Source organism: Cololabis saira, chromosome 24 (genome assembly GCF_033807715.1).
Source record: "Cololabis saira isolate AMF1-May2022 chromosome 24, fColSai1.1, whole genome shotgun sequence".
Classification (NCBI taxonomy): Eukaryota; Metazoa; Chordata; class Actinopteri; order Beloniformes; family Belonidae; genus Cololabis; species Cololabis saira.
In genome coordinates this window covers 2,747,838-2,774,283 of record NC_084610.1, presented here as the reverse complement: position 1 = coordinate 2,774,283, position 26,446 = coordinate 2,747,838, and the positions used below count along the sequence as shown (strand labels likewise).

Here is a 26,446-nt window from a genome sequence, read left to right as displayed (position 1 = left end):
TGGATTTTATTTTTTTATAAATCTTTTTTTTTTTACATTTATTTCTAATAATACATGGGTACAATAGCAAACGTTGATATTGGTAGTAGGGTGTAAATAGCCTACGCATCAGTACTTGCACCCGGGTGTAAATAGCCTAAGCCTAAGCTGACTCTTTTTTTTTTTGTATTGTATTTTCTTTTTTTGTATGTTTTTGTTGTCCTACGCCACCCTGTCTAGACCTCCTGCCACCCATTTGCCCTTGAACCCAGTGCAGTCAGGGGGGTCTGCGGGGGCCTGTCTTAGTTCACTTCAGCCACAGGGCTGGGTTACGCCCTGGACCGGTCTCCGGCAGGGTTGCAGGTCTCCAGAGACCCTTGTATTGGTTCAAGTTCTTAGTTTCACTGTGTAACCTAGTTTCACTTTAGCGGCCTTTCACAAGTGGGCGTGGTTGTTTCAGGAATAAGAATTGAGGAAAAAAAACAACAATATTTTGTTTGAGGAGTTAAGTAGCGGGGCTTAATGTTGAACTCTTGACAGTTTCACTTTCGTTTCAGCTCCTGTTTCCAGAAACTGCGTGAAGCCAACCGTCATTCTAACTTGCGTGGTGAAATCAGCCGTAGAAGTAAACATACACAAACCACGAGAGCTATGGAAACTACTCAACAACCAACTAAGCTTCGGCTCCAAACTCAAAACAGTGTACCAAAATATAAACCTCAAAACTGCTCTCGGCTATATCTCAGACAAGTTTGAAGTAGCTAAATGTCTTAACATTTATTTCACCACCATAGCCACTTCACTGGTTAGCAAACTTTCCGCCCCTTCTGGACGGTATGGCATTGAGCACATCAACAATCACTACAATAAACTAGGGGTACGCAAAGGTGATTTTAAACTTGCCGCTGTGACAACTGACGAGGTGTTTAAAAAACTGAGTACTCTCCCCACACACAAGGCCACAGGCCACGATACCATCCCGGCTAAATTTCTCAGAGACGCAGCTGTCACCATCACTCCTATAATTACCCATATTTTTAACCTATCTATCAAACAAGGAGTATGTTCATCAGATTTCAAACTAGCTAAAGTAAAACCCCTGCACAAGAAGGGGAGCAAACTAGACCCAGGCAACTACCGTCCCATCTCAATTCTACCATCCATTTCGAAAGTCATGGAAAAAATTGTCTACAAACAGGGTGCAAGATATCTCGAGGAGAATAGACTGATTTATGAGTTCCAATCTGGCTTCAGAGAGTCTCATTCCACTGACACATAACTGCTTTATTTGAACGATCGCATCAAACGTGAGGTTGATTCTGGCAAATATTGCGGCATGGTCATGCTGGGCCTCCAGAAGGCTTTTGACACCGTAAATCATTCTATTCTCATCGACAAACTTGGAGCTATTGGCCTTGACGACAATGCAGTGAGCTGGATACATTCTTATTTGGTGGGGAGAGAACAGATGGTTGAGGTAAACGGTACCTTGTCCCCTCCCCTCCCAATAACCTGTGGTGTCCCTCAAGGAAGCATACTGGGACCTCTATTGTTCCTAATTTATGTTAATGATATGGCATCTGCTTGTGACTGCAACTTGTTCTTGTTCGCGGATGACTCGGCTCTCCTTGTCTCTGACAGGGACAGGTTGCAGGTAGAAAAGGCTCTTAGCTCCGAGCTAAACAAGATCTGTACCTGGCTCAATGACAACAAACTATCCATACACTTGGGCAAAACAGAATCCATCCTCTTTGGGTCAATTCCTAAACTCAGCAAGGTTGATAACTTCATAATCAAAGTGGGTGACAATGTTATCACAAACAAAAGTGAAATCACCTATCTGGGCTGCATCCTAGAAGCAAATCTCTCCAGTGAAAAAATGACTGCTAGGGTAGTCAAAAAAATCAACCAACGAACCCGATTCTTCGAGAGAAGCAACTCCTTATCATACTGCCAGCAAAAGCTGGCATGATTGACTCAGCCATGATGGGTTCACCACTTTATCCTCTGCTCTTCGACCCAGACGCTCCCGTCACCCGCAGCAGGACTAATCTAGATTCTGACCTTTGTTCAGATGCTAACCTTGTCAACCAAATTTAACCTGAAGAACACAATAAAACGTCTCTTTCATTTGTTTTATTTTTTATAGACAATTGAAAAGGGAAAGAACAGATGATACACAAACTATTAATATGTTCTGTATTTAATAAAATAATGGTCTTGAAAAAAAGAAACAAATAGAGAATCAACATAATAGGTTCAAGTTAAGTTATGAACCTGCACTCGCGGTATTTCACCGCAGTGAAGTTAGTTTTAAGTTGGATATTCCCCCCGAGTTCACATTCCAAGATGGCTGCCCCGGTTGTAAACAGTAGAAGAGAGCTCTGTAATAATTCGTAGCACTTCATTCTAGTTTTGGTCACACTAAATCAGTCATATACAAGTATTGTTCGGCATATATATGCTGCTATAGTGTACTTCACATTTTTCATGTGGTATATTCGAACTAAAAACTTGTTTTCCGACTTTGTAACTGGAACGCTGATAACTCGGCTGTGACGTCATTCCGAGTTCCGACTTCCGAGGTAAATGGAACGCAGCAACATGCTGTCGAATATCCAACTTAAAACTAACTTCACTGCGGTTATAAAAACAACTACCTGTTCTACTTGTTCGCTCATTTATTCAGACTCTAAATGAATGCAGAGCTGAACACGGAAGAATAGTCTAGAACAATTTGTTCTTAATCTTTACGATTTACCCTTTTAATTTATCCTCACATGTTGGACAAAAGTAACTTTATTAAACTGATTTGTTTTTGAGAAACTTTCAGCCTCGATATGAAGTTCAAGATTGGTCTATTTCTTATTCTATTGAATGGAGCAGTCATTCTTTCTGGTAAGTAGGCTTACAGAATTTTATTTGTTACAAGATAAATGTAAAGACGTATAGTTTATTCTGAGTTTATTTCTCATGGGGTGCCATTGTTACCTGCCAGTGTTCATGTAATAATTGGTGGGGTTTATGTTCTGGTCTCTGGAAAGATCCGAGACAACTTGTCTTGTAATGGACCCGATATAAATAAAATTGATCTGGTATCAGTCCGGTGTTCTGCCATTTTTTGCTGCTTTGCCAAAAAATGCTACCTAATGGTTTTCTACCTTTGTAGAGCTACAATTTTATTGTGTTTTACTCCCTAAACCACGTCCTTTTCACCCCAAGTGGTCCTTGTCTCTTGCCAGGCCGTCATTGTAAATAAGAATGTTCTTAATGACCTGCCTGGTTAAATAAAGGTAAATAGCCGAATGAATATCAAATAAAGCAATTATATATTGTTTTTTTTTCTCTCTTTATCGTATAATTTTCACAAAGTGTAATGCAATTCATGTCATGGGTAATGTATTTTGAAGGATCAAATACTCGACATCCCATACTATCCTTTTTACATCGTGCAAGAAATGATTGGCGTCGCAATCAAACTTTGAAAATCGACTGTGCGCATGCGCAGAACCACAAAGTAGCATTTTCTGGCAGGGAGCATGGAATGGCAGAACACCCGGATGAGTCCGCGTGTCTGCGTTCTCCTCAAATGTCTCTGCTCTCATTTTCATTGTTAAAGGAGTTTCACTTTACCCCAATACAGAATCAAATGTTTTTAACATAACATGGTGGTTTAAGGAATAAGAATGGAGGCGAAAAGAAAACCTATATTTTGTTTGCGGAAGTGTTTCAGGTCTATCTATCTATCTATCCATCCATCCATCCATCCATCCATCCATGCATGTAAATATATATATATATATATATAGCCTATATATATATATGTGTGTATGTAATGTATGTATGTACAGATGTGTATATATATATTGACCACGTAAGTACGACTGACAGCCGGCTTGACCGCCGTGAACAGTTTTGGGGATAAATAGCCTGATTTATAAAAGTGTATATTTTAGGTCACATTTGAAGTTTGTTATTTCGTCAGTACCAGCCGTGGTACTCGACACATTCAAATGTTGCATCAAATACGGTTAAAGGTTCATCGGTTTACAGCCGAAAAGTTTCTTTAATTTGGTGTAAACGTTAATGAATAAATATTAATGATGATAATAATAGTTAAAACCAATTGTTAGAGGGATTTCTGGGTGTGTCAGTCCGAGTCGTTGCTCGGAGGACTCGGGCAAAGATCTGAAACTCATTTATTCTACTTGAAACTGTTTCCGGACTCAAAAATATGCCATGAAATACCACTATTCAGAGTAATTAGTAGTAAACAGGATACTTGTACAAATACTCTCCATCACGCTGGAGTGGGTCTGAGTTTGATGTCTCTTCATTCATCTCTGTACAAAGTGCTGATCTGGTGATCAATGTTGGTCCAAATGGATCTCAGTCATGTAGATTTCAGGTGGACCTGACTGCTCCTCTGATGAGCATCAGGGACTGGACTCCTTTAGAACCAGCAGGACACGCTATCACTTATATCTCTCAAAAGTAAAGAATAGAAACCAACACAAGGTTTATTTTTATTAAAAACATGGAAGTCTAAACAAGATCTGAGCAGAAAATAAAAACAGATAACACAATTAACTGCAGAAGCTGTTTACTCCTGTCATTGAAAGAGGTGTGTATGATTAAATCGTTTTTATTTTACAGATGAAGCAGTGCCCTACAAGAAGCTGGGTTCCTCAGTTGTCCTCTGTCCAGACCCTGTGACTGGTCAACTCACCAGCATAACTTGGAAATATGGAGATAACCTGGCTGTGGACTGGTCTGGACACAAAGTCAAATGCTATCCTATTTTTAAAGGTACATTCACACATTATTTAACTTGAAAGTAAAGTTCAACAACCAAGGAAAGAAAGTCTGGGTGTCCTGGGTGTTTTGGATGTTCCTTACAATATAACATTTTTAAATGTGGTAAAAACAATAAGTAATCTATAATCAAACATTTTCATTCAGACACACACATGGTCCATAGCAAACAAACAGACAAAACAACTACAAACTATGGATGCCCTGATACCATTTTTTTCACACCATTTGAATTTGTGTACTCGCCGATACCCAGTACCGATCCGATACTTCTACCACAAAAATAACTAGGCTAAAAGTGCAATGAAAAATGCAATGAATTGGAAGACAGGTTTTATTTGCAACAGAAATTCAATTTTAAACAAAACTCAGCCGGCCGGTCTTTCCTCCACGCTTTAGTCTCATCGCAGGAACATCAACTGCGCATGTGCGGTGCTTCACCTGAACTGAGCATGTGCGGTGATTCACCTGAAGCCGTCCGTGTGAAACAACAACATAAACAATCAAATAGAATTTAAAAAACAGGCTAAATGAAATGATGTTACACACTCCTGTACAGTAGGTGGCAGTATGCACCTTAAAGTTGGTTGTGATCCGCCAATAAAACAGAGAAGAAGAACATAAACAATCCCATTGTTACAGTCCGGTTAGCCCCTAGTTGGCTAAGCTTAGCGTGGTTATGAGAAGAGAGTGATACCCATGAGTGAGACTGGCGACAGGCAAGACAGCGACATCCAATGCCGAGAGCCCGCAGTCTGTCTTGCCTCTGCCGTCGTCCGCCACTCCGAAATATGTCGATACTGCTGATATCCCGCCCGCACCAACCGTCGCCATCCCGTCCGAAACGGCGCCGCCAGTCCCACCCACGGGCACCACTCTCTTCTCATCACCACGTTAAGCTTAGCCAATTAGGGGCTAACCGGAATGTAACAATGGGATTGTTTATGTTGTTTCAATCACGCCTCTCCAGGTATCACTGTCGCGGCTCGGGCGGTCCTGGAGGCAAAAACCCGGGTCTGGGAGGAGTTCGGGGAGGCCATGGAGGAAGACTTTCGGTCGGCCTCGAGGAAATTCTGGAGGACCGTTCGGCGCCTCAGAAGGGGGAAGCAGTACTCTGCCGGCACCTTTTATGGTGCGGGTGGGGAGCTGTTGACCTCGACTGGGGACATCGTCGGGCGGTGGAAGGAATACTTCGAAGATCTCCTCAACCCGACTGACATGCCTTCCACTGAGGAAGCAGAGAGTGGGGACTCTGGGGCGTGCTCATCCATCACCCAAGCCAAGGTCACTGAGGTGGTTCATAAGCTCCTCAGTGGCACCGGGGGTGGATGAGATTCGCCCTGAGTACCTCAAGTCTCTGGATGTCGTAGGGCTGTCTTGGTTGACATGCCTCTGCGACATCGCATGCAGGAAGGGGACAGTACCGCTGGGGTGGCAAACCGGGGTGGTGGTCCCTCTGTTTAAAAAGGGGGACCGGAGAGTGTGCTCCAACTATAGGGGGATCACACTTCTCAGCCTCCCCGGGAAAGTCTACGCCAAGGTACTGGAGAGGAGATTATGGCCGATAGTTGAACCTCAGATTCAGGAGGAACAATGCGGTTTTCGTTGTGGAACACTGGACCAGCTCTACACCCTCCGCAGGGTGCTCGAGGGTTCGTGGGAATTTGCCCAACCAGTCTACATGTGCTTTGTGGATCTGGAGAAGGTATTTGACCGTGTCCCTCGTGCCATTCTGTGGGGGATGCTGAGTGAGTATGGAGTCCGGGCCCTCTATTAAGGGCTGTCCGGTCTCTGTATGATCGGAGCAGGAGCCTGGTTCGTATTGCCGGCAGTAAGTCAGACTCTTTCCCCATGTTGGACTCCAGCAGGGCTGCCCTTTGTCACCGGTCCTGTTCATAATTTTTATGGACAGGATTTCTAGGCGTAGCCAGGGGCCGGAGGGGATCCGGTTTGGAAACCTCAGGATTTCATCTCTGCTTTTTGCAGATTACGTGTCCTGTTGGCTTCATCGGACCGGGACCTTCAGCATGCGCTGGGGCGGTTTGAGGCCGAGTGCGACGCGGCAGGGATGAGAATCAGCACCTCCAAGACCGAGGCCATGATTCTCCATCGGAAAAGGGTGGCGTGCCTTCTCTGGGTGGGTGGAGAAGTCCTGCCTCAGGTGGAGGAGTTCAAGTATCTCGGGGTCTTGTTCACGAGTGAGGGAACGATGGTGACCGATGGCGTGAGATTGACAGACGGATCGAGTGCTACGGGGGCCCGACCGACAGGACAGAGAGGACACGGGGTTTCAGTGCAGAACTCTTTTTATTCAGCAACTTCCAAACACCCACACACGTGCACAAGCACCTTCTCCCACAGCCCCCTTGCTGCTGTGCAGCCATGCCTTATGAAGGCAGGCAGGGTGGAGAGGTTGATGGGGCCCACCTGTGACCCATCACCTGAGTGGCTGCTGCTCCTCCACCCTGCCACAAACACATTTCTGCAGTTCCTCGGTCGGGGGGATCCTGGTCCTGGAGGGCTGGTGTCCTGCTTGTTTTAGTTGTTGCCTAGCAACATCACCTCACTCTAATTAACGGTCATCATCAGCTTGTAATTAAGGTCTGCACCAGTGTGTTAATGACCGTCATTTGTATCAGGATGTGATGAAGCAAGGAAACATGTAAAACATGCAGGACCAGGACCAGGATTAACCCCCCGTCCTAGATGGTCAATTCAAGAAGAAAGATGTATCTCCTTGGTGACTCCACATCTTCTTCCTCCAGATTCTTGAGGCTACATGACCTCAGTCCACTTGAACAGCGGCTAAAGTTGATTCATTATCAAATTAAATCAAAGGATGTAAAAAAAAAATATTGTGCTGCTTTTCTTTGAATGTGTCCAGTAAATAATAGAATGGTGTAACTTATTATGTCTTTTGAGGGGCAAAAGAAAAATGTCCTAAGAATGGACAGAGGTTACTTTCTATCTCACTTGACTGGGTGGGGATTTTTCAGATCTTAAGTAGCAGTTAAGATAAATGACACTAAAACACTTTAATGATGGAATATCTTTCATATGTTCAGACTGTTCCTTGGATACAACATCTGGATGTCTGACGCTCTACAACGTGACTCTCAAACACAGCGGAAGCTACACACCAGAGGTCAACTACGAATGGGAAAACCCCACTGAAATTAAGATCATCTGTAAGTGGAGGAATTCTTTTTTTTTTTTTTTTTTTTTTTAAGTTTTTATCCCTGATTTTTTTTTTTACTAATTTCCTCACCCAGTGCTCCTCCCTAAGTGACAGTCCTGGGCATTGCCATCCTCTACCAACCCCAGGAGTTCCTGCACTGAGCTCAGGTCTCCTCCTTAACCTGAGGAGTGAGCAGCATCTTTTCACCAGACAGGGTGGGGTTTCTCTGGCCGGATGTAGCGCGTGGAAGGATCACGTTATTCCGGCCAGATCCTCCCCACCCCATCTGTTCCCCGGTTGGCCAGAGGGGGCAGTAGAGCCCAGGACTGTTGCATGTTTTTGTGACGGTAGCTCACATTGCTACCCAAGGGAACACGGGGAGAACATGCAAACTCCACACAGAAAGATCCTTTCACCAACCCCACCCAGGGTGTGGTGCTGAAGTCATGGAGGAACTAACACGCACTTCAGCGTCCCCGGCGGGAATCGAACCCAGGACCTTCTTGCTGTGAGACGGCTGCACTACCTGCTGCACCACCGTGCCCCTAGTGGAGGAATTCTGACTCTAGTTTGCTGATTTTTGTTTGCTTTTCAACTGATTTCAACAACATTTTCATATGCTCTCTTCCTGTCAGCTCCAGTCCCCAAACCCACTGTTTCCCCAGACTGCAACGATGAAAATACCCACTGTAATCTGACCTGTGAAGGCAACACCACTGATAACCATGGACCAGTCAAGTATTTCTGGTTAATTGGTGTCAAGAATGTTCCTGGAAACAAGATGTTAAAAATAACACAGGTACAGTCAGAATGATGTTTGTGGGTGAAAAGGATCATTGATGAACAAAATGTTGATACATAATCATCTACTGCTATAAGTACATCTCTAAACTTTCTTTTATTTATCCAAATATTCCAAAAGCCGCTGATGGAAACTCAGAATACTTTGTGTCTGTTTTGTCAAAATGTGAATAAAGTGGGAGGGAAACTTTTGAGTCCTTTTCATGGACAAAAAAGTTCTTTAGTTGTGTTTCTTATATTTTATAGGAGTACCAGGAACCTTTCTTCAGCTGTATGTTGGTAAACCCTGTCAGCATTAAGCAGAGTGAAAACCTGCCCAACCCTCTAATCAGGAGTGAGTTTTTACACATCAGTGTTTATTTGTTCACGTCATCAATTCTCTCTGAGTCGAGATGTGATTAAACATTGAAATAAGCTGTAATCAAATTATTATTATTTTTATTTTTTTTTGTAGAAGATAGAGTTGATTCAACCCCTGTTATAGCTGGAGTTTCGACTGGCCTGAGTCTCCTGGTCCTGGGTCTCCTGGTCCTGGGTCTCCTGGTCCTGGGTCTCGTGTTGTATCTTAAAAGAAGTAAGTTCTCACACAAACATCACATTTATAAAATGAAATATTCTTCAGTCTAACATCAATATAAACACATACATGTTTATTTATATCTTTTATAAATATATAAGTTAAACTTGAGTATAAACTAAACTGAAGATGAAGATACCAGAGAGAGATGAAGTTTAAACCACCACAACTACATTCATCAGATCATTTTATTTAACCTTAGACCTTAAAATAATGATTTTAACAAACAGGGAGGCAAATATTATTTTACTTTCATTTTATATGTAAAAACATTTGAAGAAAGTAACAACATTCAAAAGTGTTTGAATGAAACATTATTAAAAAAAAGCCATAATAAAAACAAAAGTGCAGTAAATAGCTGCTTTGCTCTCCTTTAGATTAACTTAATAAAACTTAAAAAGGCTCATCTTAATTTAAACCAGATTCCTACGTTGGAAACATCCTTTTCTCCCGTCAGAGGAACAGATTGAAGTTTCATGTCGTCATGTTCAGCGACTTCAGGGTTCATGTTTCCTTATGTAGCAAACATACGAATCTGTTAAATCCACCGCCTGTAAATAAATCATAAATCACGTATTAGATCATCTGTGCTCTTATTTAAGGTTATTTCAGTTTTATTTGTCACCTCTGAAGTGATTCATGCTTCTCTACCGACACACAACCGTAGACTCGTCCCTGTTTCCTCCACGGTTTCTGAGTTCCCCTCTCTGGTTCAATACGGACCGTCTCTGCTGGGTTTATCTTGTTTGTTTTTAACTTTCATCACTTCTCATTTCAGCATTCACAGTCTACATGCCTGGCCAGACTTTCTTTCTTTCTTTTGTCAGCAACATTGATACTCAGCTAATGTAATGTGGTCATTTATAACATTTATATCCCCCAATGAGTCCACATGTTATCATTTAATTACATTATAATGTAATTAAATGATAACATTTATAGCCCCAATGAGTCCACATTTTAGAAGCTGATTCAAGCCTCTCATGACGGTTCTTTAAATGCTTGACATAAATGTGTCGTATCAACAGTAGCTGCTGAATTCAATGTTTCTGGCAGAAACCAGTGTGACGTTGTGGTTTTAAATCTTTGACAGAGGAGAAGCTGAAAGCTGGTGAACAGAACAAGACGGGAAGGAAAGAACCTGGTGAGTAAAATGTTTTCTCATCCAACAGAAAAAACCTCAGCACCAAATATACACAAAAGCTGTAGTTTTAGTTTATAAATCATGACTCTTGTGTAATTTGGGTAATTTCTGCTTAAAAACACTGCAGACTTCCTTTTATGCAACTGCATCTGTAACCAACTGGAAGTGTTTCAGATATTTGATACTTGTTTTTATTGTTTCAAAGGGCTGATATCATCAATGTTAGCAGACAAACAAACACACTACTCAGGGATGAACATGGATCTGGTGACAAAACCTTTGTCAAAGAGTTGATGATCAGATCCATGACTCGAAGGGTTTATTAATGATTGAACATCATTAATTAATTTCCTTTCTCAGATTTATAAAGTATTTTTGAATTTTAATTGAATTAACAGTTGTTTGCTTTGAAGCCTCTGATCAGTTGGGCAATGTCTGCTCATATGAGGTTATTTATCACCTATTATGGGATTTATTTTCTTTTTTTTTAAGCTTCTGCACAAGATAGAAAACTTTCTTTTCTTAGAGATCAACTTGCTCCACGTATGTACGATTACTCGCTATCTAAGTACTCGCACTCTACAAGCTTATCCGCCACGTAGCCATATATCTGCTTGGTCTCCGGTGCCTGCTGTCAGGAAATACCCAAAGTTACTGGCACTTTACAATAAAACAGGAGATGTAGAGACAAACTGCCTTTGGTGTCGTTGTTGTTAACTATATACAACAAAATTGTAGGTACTATTCTAAAGATGCATTAAAAAAACTAATATTGATGCAGAAAACATAAAACTGGAAAACCAGGAATGTCCCAGTGTGACGTTTTGTTGAATCTTTGACAGACGAACCCACAGTTGATCTGGAGCTGTTGAAGAAGACTGATGATGTACAGGAGATGATGTAAGACACAGTGGATGATGACGGCAATGACAACAGTGGAGCTGGTGAGTAAAATGTTTTCTCACCCAACAGGACATCAAATCTCAGCACCACTTTTCCCACAGGCTGACTTTGACATTTAGACCCCAAATTATTACAAAGTGAGACAAAAATGCATATTCTTTTGTTTAAACCTATTTACCAAATACAACCCCAATTACAAATAAGTTGGAATGTCGTGTAAAATGTAATAAAACTAAATGTAATGATTTGCAAATCTCATCTACATTTTTATACCCAGTAGAACATAAACAACATATCAGATGTTGAAACTGAGAGGTTTTTCTCATAATTAGTTTTCCTTCAGAATCAGATTACTAGAAGGAGAAGCAGCTGCTGAGGACCAGAGGATAAACCTCCACCTGCTGAACCTCATCATCTTCAGGACTTCACTGCTGAGAGCTTTACTCAGTGTTCCTGCTGCTTAACAGCTGTTTGATTTCATGGCTCTTCTATTTATTGGGGAAATGTTACATTTGGTTTTCAATCAAGATTTTAGAATTTTGTATTTTAAACTTTTCAAACGTGTTATTACTCAGCTACTCCTTTCATGTCTGTCTGACTTCAGTGCTCTTTACTTTACCTCTGAAGTTTTAGTCACGGCAGGGGCGAAAATCCCGTTTCATAGTTGGGGGGGACAATAAACAGTAACATTTTAGAGAATAAATCCAGGGGGGGACAAGGAATAAAAGTTTGAGCCTTCCTTTAATACAGCATTTTGACATTTTCAACTCTATCTCGCAAACAGGCAGAAGACCTTTCTTAGAGTAATACAAAACAATGGTATTAGGTGGAAGGTGCAATAATACAGCACATCTGACATAATACACTGATACAAAAACCCAAAATCTTAACAAGAATATCTGTCTTATTTCTAGTTAAAATGTCTCATTTTTAGTAAAAAACTATCTCATTACACTTAAAACAGGACTCATCACTGGAAAAAAATAACAATTTTCACCTGTTTCAAGTAGATTTTCACTTAAAATAAGTAGAAAAATCTGCCAGTGGAACAAGATTTTTTTGCTTGTAATGAGAAGATAAATCTTGTCCCACTGGCAGATTTTCCTACTTATTTCAAGTGAAAATTTACTCGAAACAGGTGAAAATTGTCAAATAACAAGTTATTTTTCTGGTGATGACTCTTGTTTTCAGTGTAATGAGATTTTACTGTTTATTATTATTTTCGATTTCGGTTTCGGCCACAAATTTTCATTTTGGTGCATCACTACTAAATACTACTGCATTGTTCCAAAATTATTAATTCTGTCTCAAATTATTCTAGGGGGGGACAGCTTTACTAATGGGGGAGACTTGTCCCCCCCGGGATTTTCGCCCCTGAGTCACGGGACTAGAACCTGGACGAGCTGCCAGAGGCCATAAGTCAGATCATCACAGAGAGCAGCTATCCACCTGTACCCAAGAGTGAGTGAGACATCAGCTCACTAATCCACCTCACTGGGATATAAAGCAGAGATATCGCAATGTCATTGGAGTTAGTGTCAGAAAGTCTTATGTTTCTTTGTTACTTTAATTTGAAATCCACACATTAGCGATATCCCTTCCTTTCTGAGCACATATCTACCGACACTCCAAGTGTATCTGTCTGCGACCTGCAAGACGCCTCAGTCCTTCAGGCTGCAGACACACCCTGCTCGTTGTGTGCAAAGGCAAAAGTAAGTGTAATATGTGCTATTTTGTTGTTCTCAAACTTGCCTAGACATTGAGTGGTTAAACTGCCTGTATAATGGCTGATAATGACCCCAATTGATCAATCAACCGGCAGGCTAAGCATGGGAGATACTAAAACTGTCCGACGCGCACATTAAAATAATAATCACTGTCCAAACAATAAGCTCAAGTTTAAAAAGGGTTTACTATTTCAGTGCATCAATTATCACAATACAGTTCAATACTTGTAATAAATATGTGCAAAATAGCTTAAAGAATGAGCAATCAATTAGTGTGAGTTGATATCAAGATCCAATATGCCTAGTGCGTAGTGCGGTCAACAAAGTATGCTCTCTCCCAGCTCACCCCACCTCCATAAGCCAGCCAGCCTCTCGGCGCGAGCGGAAGAGAAACCTTATTTGTATACGCCCAAAGACCACCCACAGAGACACTCCTACGACAAGGAGCCACTGAGGTGCCTTCATTCATTAAACCCAGCCATCACCCAATCCAGTGCTCAATACTAATGAATTCGGCTCCTACATTCCGGCCCCTAATTAAGCCTGGGCATTAATTACACATGCATAACTATGTAGGAGCTCGATTAACCTTAAAGTTACAATCATTCAAAAAATCAATACAAATTAATAATAATCAATGGAGTCTTCATTCTTCATCCTCTCCTCTCCTCTCTCCATCTGCGAAAAATGAAAATTAAAGAGAGAGAGGGTTTAAAGAGCTCAAGAGCTCCAAGCAAAAAGGGATCATAGAGCATGAGCTCTCCAAGCGAGACCTCAAAAGGCCCAAAGCAATCGACTCCAGCTCGAGTGAACGGAGGCTCGTCAGGTGAAACCCTGTCAAGAGGGAGATCTGCCATCCGTTGATGTCCTGGTACTGCATGCAGTCTACGACAGATGACACACTTAGACAGAGCCTTCCTAATAGCAACGCTGGCTCCTGGGATCCAATATCTCTGATGAAGTACCGACAGCATGTGGTTACGTCCACCATGCCCTGTCACCTGATGAATATGACGCAGAAGGAGGTCGGAAACGTGAAAGTCCCTGGCCAAGATAGCTGGATGTTTTGCCTCCTCTGGCATGGCTGCTCTCCCAAGCCTGCCACCAACCCTTAGAATACCACCCTCAAGAATAGGATTGAGCCGGTACAAATGACTGGTTTTCTTCACGCCTTCTCCTTTCCACAAGCCAGCCATTTCTTCAGGAAACCTCTTCTCTTGACAAAAGCCAATGATGGCAGTTTCTGCGTTGTCAAGCTCTTCAACCGAAAGGAGACCCTTCGCAGCTTGAGTTCTGACAGTCTGCATCTCCTCTCGCAGCTTCTCTTCCTCCAGACCAGACATGACAAGAAGCCTCCACTTCTGAGCCAGCTCCAACAACAGCCTCTTAATCCTGAGCAACCAACCAACCATCTTTCTCAGGCGGAACCGAGACAAGAAGTGACTAATGAACTGCATGACCACATCTGTCTGCTCATTGGCCTGAATCACGTTCACAGACACCGTTTTAACTTCAAGATCTTCCCTCGACAGCCCGAGGTGCTCATCCTGAATGCATTCAGGAAAGTCTTCCTTCGTCTGCTGCTCCCACAGCTGGTCAAGTCTTGCAACTGAAATCCGATTGACTGTTACATCATGACTCATGCAAGCGGTGTTGTTAGTGCAGTCACCTCGAAGAGGACCATTCACCGTCCAACCCAACATGGTTTGAATGGCATAAGGACCACAACCCACACTCCTGACCACCTCCTATGGCTCTAGAGCCCTTGGAACATTGGTTCCAATAAGAAGATCTACCCCTGAGTCAATCGCTGTTATGTTGATGTGTTGAAGGTGCGGCCAATTCCGCAGATCTTCCTGCCTAGGGATGTTGCCTTGGTGGACAGGCATGCAATTCTGCGTGAACAGTTCAGGTAGCTCACAGAAACAATCTGTGTCCAGCCCAGCTACCTCCAAGTCCCTCACAATGTGACTGCTCACGACCTTCTCCTGACCCATTGTCCTTAGGAGAATGTCAGACCTTCTTCCTGAGAGGTTCAGTCGGTTCATAAGCCCTTCTGTGCAAAATGAAGCCGAGCTCCCAGGATCAAGAAAAGCATATGTGACCACTGTAGCATGACCCTTTTTGGACTTCACCCGAACGGGAAGTATGGCAAGAGTGCAGTCACTCTCTCCGGCCCCAGTAAGACCACTGGACTGCACCTTGACCAAAGCACTTCCATCTGCTGTTCCTGTTTGCCCTTTGGCAGACTCTTCCCTGTCTTTGGAGTAAATGTGCAACATAGTAGGGTGTTTCAAGTTGCACACCTTGCACACAAGGCGCTTGTGGCAATCTTTGCTTCTGTGCCCAATGCACATACAGCCAAAGCACACCCCTTTCTCTTTTAAGAAGGACATCTTATCACTGTGTGACCTCTTTGCCAATAGAGAGCACATGTCCAGGGTATGTCCAGCTCCACAAAGCAAGCAAACTCCAACAGGTGGACTGTTCTCCTTCTTTATGGTGTCATTACTACCGTTGACTGAAGCAACAGTGGTCGCAAAGCTACTTCCCTTGGGCCTAGAAAAGGACTGAGGTTTAGTGGGCCTCGCTTCCTTTCTCGATACTGCAGGGGAAGAATCCTGTAAGTCCCCAAAGATTGGATCGCTGGCGATCTTCACCTGCCTTTCAATAAACGTAACTATGTCACGAAAGGTGGCTCTGCGGTGGTTCTTCTCCTGCAAACTGCAGGCAGCATCTCTCCACTTGTCCCTGAGCTTATATGGCAGCTTCTTAATGACAGCCTGCATATTAGCAGGGACATCCAGCTCGTGTGTGGACTCAAACTCTTCAAGAGTGTTGCAGCAAGATCGCAACAAGAAACTGTAAGACTGAAGAGCAGCGATGTCCTCTGACCTAATCGCTGGCCACAAGAAGACCTTTTCCATATACGCAGACGTGATCTTCAGTGGGTCGCCAAAGTGCTGTTGCAGTAAGGACTTGGCTTTAGCATAGCCACTTTCTGCAGACATGTGCTGACAGCTTCGAACCATGTCTTTGGGCTGCCCCTTAGTATACTGCTCAAGATAATAGAGACAATCTTTGGCGCTGTGAGTCTTCTCTTCGATGCTGTGTTCAAAAGCTCTGATGAAGGTTTGATACTCCAAGGGATCACCATAAAAGACCTGAATGTCGCGCCTAGGAAGAAAGAATAATGACTGTTGTTCAGCCAGCAAAGAGGTGATCTGGTTTTGCCTCTCCAAGACAGAAATCAGCTGACCATGATTAGAACCTCCCTGCTCTACAGGAGCATGCTGGTCTGACTGAGCTGACTGCAGCTGCTGCGACTGAGGATGATCTTCATAGGCTGCACTTTGTAGCACCTCAAGTCTGGGCCTCTGGTGCAGATGGTCTAAAGCAGATTGAGACAGCAGCCCCACATTCTTCTTAGACTGAGGGTCAAGGAAAGATGAACGTGGCTGCTTAGGCCTAGCATCCACAAGATGTAAACGTGACTGTGGTAAACCTGTTGAGGCAGGCTGAGATGACTGCCTCACTGACACAGGGAAAAAGGTCTCAGCATCAGCGTCCAGCGCACGAGGAACCTTTTGTGTCCTCTTATCAAGGTAGGAATTCATCCCATCTGCCCCGCTAGATACAGACACTCGCGAGGTGCTCGAGACTTTCAAGTAGCTTATTTTAGCTGCTGATGCTGCTATCTCCATATCCAGGTCCAACTTCTCTTTCTTCTTCTTAAGCTGCACTTCTTCTTCTTCAAGAGCATGTTTCTCCTTTAGCAGATGCTGACGAGCTAGTAATGCTGCCATTTCTGCTTCTGCAATAACACGTGCAGATGCAGTAGATGAGGTAATGGACCTACACCTACTTCCTGCAGTGCTCCTTTTCTTTAATGACTCAACTGCAACATTAGAAATACTGTCATCGGGGTTAACGTCGTCAAAAGCAACAGAGGTTCCCACCTCAGGAATCTGTTCTGAAACACAAACATCAATATCATTATTCACAGCAAGTGTTCCAACCATGTGTGACTGAGATGAGGCAGAGATAACATCCTCATGTAACTGCAGTGCACCTTGCATTTGGCTATTTATTTCTAAGAGCCATGTGTTTGCATTTTCAATGAAAGCAACTTTGTTTTTGTGCACTTTTGCAAACCAAGTATTTTGTCTTTCACGTTCCTCTGTATGGAGCAATGAAATGACAGAATCATGAAGTTGCCTTGCTTCATCATACAGTGCAGACACAGTGTGAAGATGGAGTGTAACAGACTGAGCATTATCAACATTATTCATAAGCCCATTAAGTTCTTTTAAAAGAGCTTCAATCTTGTTAACCTTAGATTTTCTTTCCTTTTGAAGATATTCAATTTTGTTTGCCAATGCTTTGGCAGTGAGCATCGATTGTCTTTTCTGCTCATTTGTATCAACATTAGAAGCAGGCCTTGAACTTGAACTCATTTTGCATAAAAATGTTTAAAGTCAAATTCAAAATCCAAACAAAGCCAAATGAGGAGAAAATTCTGGAGACCAACAAAAAACATTCACACTCAAGTCAAAAAACAGCATACACAGCCAGAGTGAGTGTGTGTGTGTGTGTGTGTGTGTGTGTGTGTGTGTGTGTGTGTGTGTGTGTGTGTGTGTGTGTGTGTGTGTGTGTGTGTGTGTGTGTGTGTGTGTGTGTGTGTGTGTGTGTGTGTGTGTGTGTGTGTGTGTGTGTGTGTGTGTGTGTGTGTGTGTGTGTGTGTGTGTGTGTGTGTGTGTGTGTGTGTGTGTGTGTGTGTGTGTGTGTGTGTGTGTGTGTGTCAAAGCTATTGTTCCCACCTAAACTGCCTAACCAAAATCTAGACTATCAATGCAACCCTATGTCTTCAACATGAAACGATGGGTATTTATGTGCCTAAATATCTCACTTGTGAGACGGCACTCCCGGGCCGACCCAACCAGAGCCTTTTAAATGCGGGCCGAGCCCGTACATGCACAGAAAATAACAAACCAATAGCCTATAACCGGAGCCATAGGCTAAAGCAGCTTGTCCTAACGGGGAACAATAGCGTAAATGCGCCTTTATGCGTATGAATGTGTGTATGCGCCCGCGCGCATAATCAATGTGAGTATTTGTGTGAATGGCTTGCGTGCCACAGCTGTGTTTCGGCTATGTGTGCTCTGCCGCAGCCACACAGACAGGTTATGAATGAATCAAAAGGAGAGGACGTGTGAATGCGACAGTGAATGAATGAATCAAAAGGAGAGGACGTGTGAATGACAGTGAATGAATTAATGAAACCTTAATGCTGCTGACGCGCGCGCCCGCGCGCGTTCGTTTCTTGGTTTGAAGCGCTGCAAACAAACAGGAATAGGACGCCAACTCGAACTTTCCGTGGATCAACGCTTCAAGAACACTTTTGTTGACTATATAATGGCTGATAATGACCCCAATTGATCAATCAACCGGCAGGCTAAGCATGGGAGATACTAAAACTGTCCGACGCGCACATTAAAATAATAATCACTGTCCAAACAATAAGCTCAAGTTTAAAAAGGGTTTACTATTTCAGTGCATCAATTATCACAATACAGTTCAATACTTGTAATAAATATGTGCAAAATAGCTTAAAGAATGAGCAATCAATTAGTGTGAGTTGATATCAAGATCCAATATGCCTAGTGCGTAGTGCGGTCAACAAAGTATGCTCTCTCCCAGCTCACCCCACCTCCATAAGCCAGCCAGCCTCTCGGCGCGAGCGGAAGAGAAACCTTATTTGTATACGCCCAAAGACCACCCACAGAGACACTCCTACGACAAGGAGCCACTGAGGTGCCTTCATTCATTAAACCCAGCCATCACCCAATCCAGTGCTCAATACTAATGAATTCGGCTCCTACAGCCTGAATATACTGCGTTTATGTGAATACCTCTGTTAGTTTTAGTAGTTAATGAATTTAGATAATATTTTTTTAATAACTCTCAAGTTCATAGTTATTCAACCCGACAGGTTAAGAAACTTCATCTTCCATTGTATAAAACATCCTGTGGTCAGATTTCTATTAAATACTGTGCAGTTATCATGTGGAACAATTAAATACATTTAATTGATTTATCTTTGTCACTGTCCATGTACAAAAAGAAACTTAAGAATGCTCCGCTCTCTAAATCATTTGATTTAGAATAATAGGACTCCCTATTTTTCTTTCACTTTTTCCTTTACAAGAAATGTTCAGTTTTTGCATTTAATATGTAATTGTGATTTTTATATTTGTTAATATTTTAACTTTAGTATATTGTTTGGGTCTGGTTTTCATATAAGCCTATATAGGCTTCTAACCACTGCTCACACATATTTCTTGTTTTGTTTTTAAAATATTTTCCTTAGGTGAAATTTTTCTTGTTTTGTGTTTTTTTTTTCTTCATCCTTGTATTTGTGTGAAACAAAATAAAGAAAGAACTTGACATCTTGCAGTGTGATGTTTACGCAGTTTATTTAGCCTCTTTAAGTGTTAATTCCTACCGCTGTTCATGCGTCCCTCACTGAGAGGACGCGGTGTAGTTGCGGTCTGTGTCCACTAGATGGAGCCACAGACCCACACATTCATTCAAATCATCTATCATTTCAATACTAACCTTTTAAGTGACTGCATTTTTGTTCATTCATTGCGTGTTTGGTGTATTAACTTAATCTTTTCCGAAACCAAAAATGTAAATGTTTTTCATTTAGTTATTCATACAATTGTACAGCGTTAATATTGTTTGTATTTTGTTTCTTGTATAGACCACACATGCTCATATATAGATGTCCATCACCATCCTGTAAACTAATGTCAAAACTAATGTGTGCTTGGAGATGTTTCATCGTGTCCTTCTCTCTGGTCGGACTCTGTCAAAGGAAACTATCTAACCAGCAACATCCACCAGAGTCCCACCGTGATTCTGTGTGGATTTGAAATTGAGAAATGTAGTGAAAAGTAAAATGTTTGAAGTTTAGATCTTAATATTTCAATATTTGTACAGTTAAAGCATTTGAAAATGAGGATGTTTTTCAGTGATTGGTTCCTGAAAAGAGGTATGTGAGGTATTCGGTGAAATTATGGAAGAATTCATTTTACAGTCTCTGCAACACAGAACTTGAAGTGAAAAAAGCTACTGACATTTGTAGAAAAGTAAAGTTTTTGAAGATTAGATCTTAATATTTCAATATTTGTACAGTTAAATTGTTTGAAATTGAGTGTGCCTGTAGTGATTGTAGTTGTGAAGAGAGGTATGTGAGGTATTAGGTAAAATTATGGAAGAATTAATTTTTACAGTCTCTGCAACACATAACCTGAAGTAAAAAAATGAAAGTGTTTCATCCTTTTCTTTTATAGTAAGAGTGTGTAAATATTACGGTGGAAGTATGGGTGTAATCAAGGTAATGAAAAAATATATTAAAAATCTGCATTATCTCAAACTCAGTACTTCATATCTTTCTGTTTTTGAGCCGCTTTCATTCATTCATTTGCCGTAAAGACTGAAATCGGAAGGACATGAAATCTAGATTTATGCCGCGTTCCATTTGTCCTCGGAAGTGGGGATTTCCCAGTTCCCAGTCGGAATTTTCAACTGGAACGCCCATCGAAGTGGGATTTCCCACTGGGAAAGTGGGAGAGTCTTCACCACCCCCGAGTTCACATTCCAAGATGGCTGCCCCGGTTGTAAACAGTAGAAGAGAGCTCTGTAAAAATTCGTAGCACTTCATTCTAGTTTTGGTCACACTAAATCAGTCGTATACAAGTATTGTTCGGCATATATATGCTGCTATAGTGTAATTTACATTTTTCATGTAGTATATGCGAACTACAAACTTGTTTACCTACTTTGTAACTGGAACGCTGATAACTCGGCTGTGACGTCATTCCCAGTTGCGAGTTCCGACTTCCGAGGTAAATGGAACACAGCATTAGGAGCGGCTGATTTCACCACGGAAATACGAATCACGGCTGGATTGACCGCAGTTCAAAAATCTCTGCTCTCATTTTCATTGTTAAAGGAGTCTTACTTTACCGCAATACAGAATAAAATGTTTTCTAACATAACATGGTGGTTTATGGAATAGGAATGGAGGCAAAGAGAAAAATATATTTTGTTTGCAGAAGTGTTTCGGGGGGGGGTCTTTAATTTTTAACACTGCGTCAAAGTGAAACTTCAGTGAAGCCGTCACTGAAGTTTCACTTTCACTCTCAGTCATAACTCGACACTCCGTCGAAAACGAAGCATCTGCTCCTCCCTTTTCTCTTTTAGGGACAGTTTTGCTTTTATTTTAAGTGTATTTATTTCCTCAGTATTAAATTTTTCAACTCAGCTATGAATAATTATATATTTTTCGTCGTCATATTCATGTTTTCATGTAGGCCTACAACGTCCGCTGTCTCTGGTAAGTTTGGCTTCGTGTAATTCTACCGTGTTTTGGGGATAAATGGAGCCTGATTTATAAAAGTGTATATTTTAGATTTGAACTTCGTGCGAAAAATGATGGTGATGATAATAATAGTAAAAATCTATAGAGGGATTTAAGGTTGTGTGAGTCGTTGCTCGCATAGACATAGCCTATAGCCTACGTATATATGTCTATGGTTGCTCGGAGGACTCGGGCAAAGATCTGAAACAATGGATCTATAATATTGTCTGGAACTCCTCATTTCTTTTACTTTAAACTGTTTCCGGTGTTCAGCCAAGTTATCCTACCCGTCGCCGCCATATTGGATGTGGCAAGACTGCGCTGTAAACTAATACCATAGACATACGTAGACGCCTCATCGAGTGGTCTCGCCCGCTGCTGCGATACGTCAACGTCGCCGCCATATTGGATGTGGCAAGACTGCGCTGTAAATTAATACAAATAAATGGACTTATTTTCATAAAGTGTCTTTCTACAAAGAAATGTACGTTTTACGTATCATCTATTCATTGACACACCTTGGCTGATGTGGACATACAGAGCATAGGAGGCTATTTCAGCTGCTATATGGTTGGCTGTCTGTACAGTCATGCAAGTTCAATGCTATTAAAGAACACGGTTTTTCATATAAAATAAACACATTTTTATGCAGTTTAGAAGTTTTGGGGCTTTTTTTTGGCTCCTGCGCTGCTGAAATCGGGGCGTCCTTTATTTCTATTTCTGAAAGGTGGCAACCCTAGGTGCAAAATATGCCGTGAGCATCCCAATCTGGCCGATAAAAACTGTAATTTACTTATACTGACTCTACAGACTAACACGCACCATAATTTGTTAATTCATCTTTATAAGTGAATAAATATAGTTTTGCCTATAACTTATTCCTGCATCCCTCTTTTATCGATCCGGCGAAACGGGTCACCGCGTTTTTGGAGCCCCAAGTCACATATCCAGGGGCTCCTCTGAGCACCAGACCAAAAGAATTATGTGCAGCCCATATATATATATATATATATATATATATATATATATATATATGTGTGTGTGTGTGTGTGTGTGTGTGTGTAAGTAGATATATACATAGATATAGAGCAGATGCAGTATAGTGTAAATAAGTATATTTATATAAATATTTATATGGGCATGTGTGTACAAATATATATAGAAATATTCAACTATGTGTATGTATAATAATAATAATAATAATACTGTTATTTAGCAGTGTGAGTACAGTGTGTGAGTATTTATAAATACAGGTTAAATGATCAGTGAATGGGGGTAGGATTAAATAAGTTAAAACTTCTTCCTACTCCTTTTTTGGCACATGTAATTTAAGATAGCAAGTGTTAAAAGATGACATTCTTTATTTTGTTGTTTTGTTTTCTTAAACTTCTCATGAAGTGTTGTTTTTTTTTACATGTACAAAAATAAAATAAATCAAATCAAATATGTTTCTCTATTTTTATTATTTTTGTGAGGGGGGATATATATTGTTTTTCGGCACTACCTTGTTCTCTATAGCTGATATAACATGAATTACTCCTATGTGGGATCAATAAAGTTCTTATTTTTGCCATCTGAGAAAATAAAATATATTATATTTGGTGCCTAACTGTTTCCCAAGTATATTAGTGCGTGTGTGAATGAATAAATGATACGTAAAACGTACATTTCTTTGTAGAAAGGCTCTTTATGAAAATAAGTCCATTTACTTGTATTAGTCATAGACATATAAACATAGACGCCCCATCAAGCGCTGAGCCGTACGTCAACGTCGCCGCCATACTGGATGTGGCAAGACTGCGCTGTAAACTAATACAGCGGGGCGTCGCGTCGAGCTGCGTGACATCGGACGCTCTCTGTCCACACTGAAACCGTTAAACTCGGGCCAGTTAGGACAGTCCAGGGGTTAATTTGTGCCGGATCCGGCACCTCTCGATTTTGGCCTCCCTGTGTTCCGGGACTTATTTGGGCAGATCCGGCACCTCTCGTATATATTTGATGCATTTAAATGCATTATGCTCAAAAAATTTCCCGGGGGGGAACGCAATCCCTAGAGACATGGCCCACAGGCTGAATTTCTGATTTATGTAGAAAAAACAAGCTTTTGATTGTTTTTAAGCCATTCAAGGCCTGTTTAAAATATACATTAAATGCCATAATAGGTCTCCTTTAAAGAGCTGTGTATGATATTATCTTTATTTTACAGATGAAGCAGACCCCTACAGGAAGCTGGGCTCCTCATTTGTCCTCTGTTCAGACTACGTGGCTCCTCCAATCACCAGCATAACTTGGAAACATGGACAGGACATCGCTGTGGACTGGTTTAACGGAATGAATGTCACCTGCTATCGTATTTTTAAAGGTACATTCACACATTATTTAACTAAAGTAAACGTCAAATGCCAAGAATAATAAGTCAGGGTGCCTAAGTGTTTAAGAGGTTCCTAAGAATGTAAAACTAAACTCGCTAATGATTATATCTTTATCAGTTGAACTACACATTTTGTTTTTATTAATCTAATTAACTTTTCCTTTTAATAACTATAATTATAATGTTTTTATTGCCAATAATTGATAATTCCATTATTTACAATGTTACTCATTTGGTTTTCAGTGGGAAAACAACTTAAATCCAGTTAAACCTTAAAATTGTTTTGGGTTTGTGTTAGAATGGCCACAAATTCGACATAAAATTGGTTGAACCTTGGAAAAAAAGGGTTTTAGGGGCCTCACTTGCTGCTTTCCCACCATTGATTCAGGTCGAGTTGACCCTTTAAACTCATAACTGCCCTTGAACTTAATTCACTCGCACAAAAACACTTCCTGGTCACACCGTTGGGGTGATGGATCCGCTGTGCTTCCTCTCTGCCCTGCCCATACACCCAGTGGCGGTCCTAGCCATTTGGGGGCCCCAGGCGAAATTATCTGGGAGGCCCATCGAACCCTTACTTTTAACAATGAGTTTCAGATAACACACCATTGTATATCAAAAAGCAAAGTATTTATTTAAAGAATATTTTAAAAGAGAGGTCTGAGTGAGGGATAGATATCTGAGTGTGTGTGTGTGTGAGTGAGTGAGTGAGCCTTTGATTTGGCCTCTTCCTTTTTCTTCCTTTTGGAAGCGCCACTTTCATAGTGGCGCTTCATTTCGCTAATTTCAAAAGTTTGTTCAACTTCTCACAACTCGCTTCCCCGCTAGCTTGAGTGTAGCATTTCACTTCCGTCTTTCAGAAACAGCACGTTCGCGGTGCCACCCACTGCGCAGATGTGCGCAGCCACCACTGAGGGATCACAATGCATTCTGCATTGTAATTGCGCCGTGCGCAGATATGAACATCATGAACATGGGGAATGTTTTGGAACAGTTGTCTCGCGCACATGATGGCATGGATGCAGTGCTTTAAGTGGACAAAAATAAGTGCCGGTACTCCCCTTATTCAACTCATGTCAGGTAAATTAGGCGGTGGGTAACAGCAGATGATTAAGTGATATATTTAAATACTAGGACATTATCCTGATTTTTAAAAAGAAAATTGTTTCATTGAATTTTCCAAACAAATTATGTGTACACAAGAAAACGCTCACATTCACTGGTAGACAGTACTCAAGTTGTAAAAAAAGAAATCAGGGGGGATGGTGGATTTTATCATATGGGGACAGATAATTTGTCCTGATTACAAATAATATAATATATTACAAATAATAGCAGTGACCAAAACAGCTGCAGAAAAACTGCAGGAATGACATAGCAGCAGTTAAATGCAGCCTTCTGTAAGCTTTAAATATCCACTGGGCTTACATCAAATACATCAAAACACAACAATAAAAAACACTTTTCTGAACTTATCAATATGACTCTGTCCTTCACAGGATAAGTAACATGGATCACTGCAAAAACTCACAATCTTAAGAAGAATATTTGTCTTATTTCTAGTTAAAATGTCTCATTTTAGTAAAAAAAATCTCATTACACTTAAAACAAGACTCATCACTGGAAAAAACAACAATTTTCACCTGTTTCAAGTAGATTTTCACTTAAAATAAGTAGAAAAATCTGCCAGTGGAACAAGATTTTTTTGCTTGTAATAAGAAGATAAATCTTCCCAATGGCAGATTTTTCTACTTATTTCAAGAGAAAATTTACTTGAAACAGATGAAAATGGTCAAATAAGTTATTTTTCTGGTGTTATTTTTCTGGTGATGACTCTAAATGCTGAAAAAGCAGTAAAACCACATTCATTTTTATTTCAGGGGGGATGATTTTGACCGTTTTTATTTCAAGAGGGGGGGGGGGGGTGATTTTGATTTTGATGGACAGCTTTTAGCAGAGGTTTCTCCTCCTCTCCACTTTTAAAGAAAGATTAAAATATGTTCTTCGTTCTTCGCGTTCTTTTTATTGCTTTCTGGCACACTCTCGACTCCCGGGACCTCCGTAAACTGATTTATGGTTCTGCGTTACACCAACGCAGAACCACGCCGTTGTTACGCGGCGACGCGCAGGTATGTTGCGCGTCGCCGCGTCCATACGGCGTAGGCTCTACGGCGATTTAGCGCGGAACCATAAATCAGGCTTTACGAGTGAACGTCTCATGAGGGGCAGTCGCGTTGCGACGCCACTGTAGCCAAATCACAAGGAGAGAACAGAGAACTGTGAGCTCATGAGAAGTCCCGGTACACCGTAAAAAGTCCCGGTACGCCAGAGGCTAATACTGAGAAGTGGGGGTACTCCGTACCGCTGCGCACCAGCCCACTTAAAGCACTGCATGGATGGAATATTCCATTTTAACGCGAAAGGGAGGGGGTGTGCACGGATTCTGTATTTCTCTGTATTTTATTGTGTTGTTTTTGCTTGTGATTTAAACGTACAAAATTAGAATTTATAAACACATGGATG

The 26,446-nt window shown here is 41.4% G+C and overlaps 2 protein-coding genes and 1 long non-coding RNA gene across 3 annotated transcripts in view; all 3 read left to right on the top strand.

Moving 5' to 3' along the window:
* Window positions 1-26,446, top strand: part of LOC133425044 (NACHT, LRR and PYD domains-containing protein 12-like) — a 210,295-nt gene that overhangs the window by 81,840 nt on the left and 102,009 nt on the right. The gene's annotated exons all lie outside the window — the stretch shown is intronic.
* Window positions 9,266-11,438, top strand: LOC133424846 (uncharacterized). Its single transcript, XR_009770919.1, has 3 exons — window positions 9,266-9,347; window positions 10,444-10,494; window positions 11,337-11,438. It is a non-coding gene; the product is annotated as an uncharacterized LOC133424846 (long non-coding RNA).
* LOC133425062 (uncharacterized) overlaps window positions 21,358-26,446 on the top strand; it is a 31,193-nt gene continuing 26,104 nt past the window's right edge. The window contains exons 1-2 of the mRNA XM_061715723.1: window positions 21,358-21,528; window positions 23,759-23,914. Coding sequence (XP_061571707.1) covers window positions 21,459-21,528; window positions 23,759-23,914 — 226 coding nt within the window. The 5' untranslated portion in view covers window positions 21,358-21,458. The remainder of the gene's footprint in view (window positions 21,529-23,758; window positions 23,915-26,446) is intronic.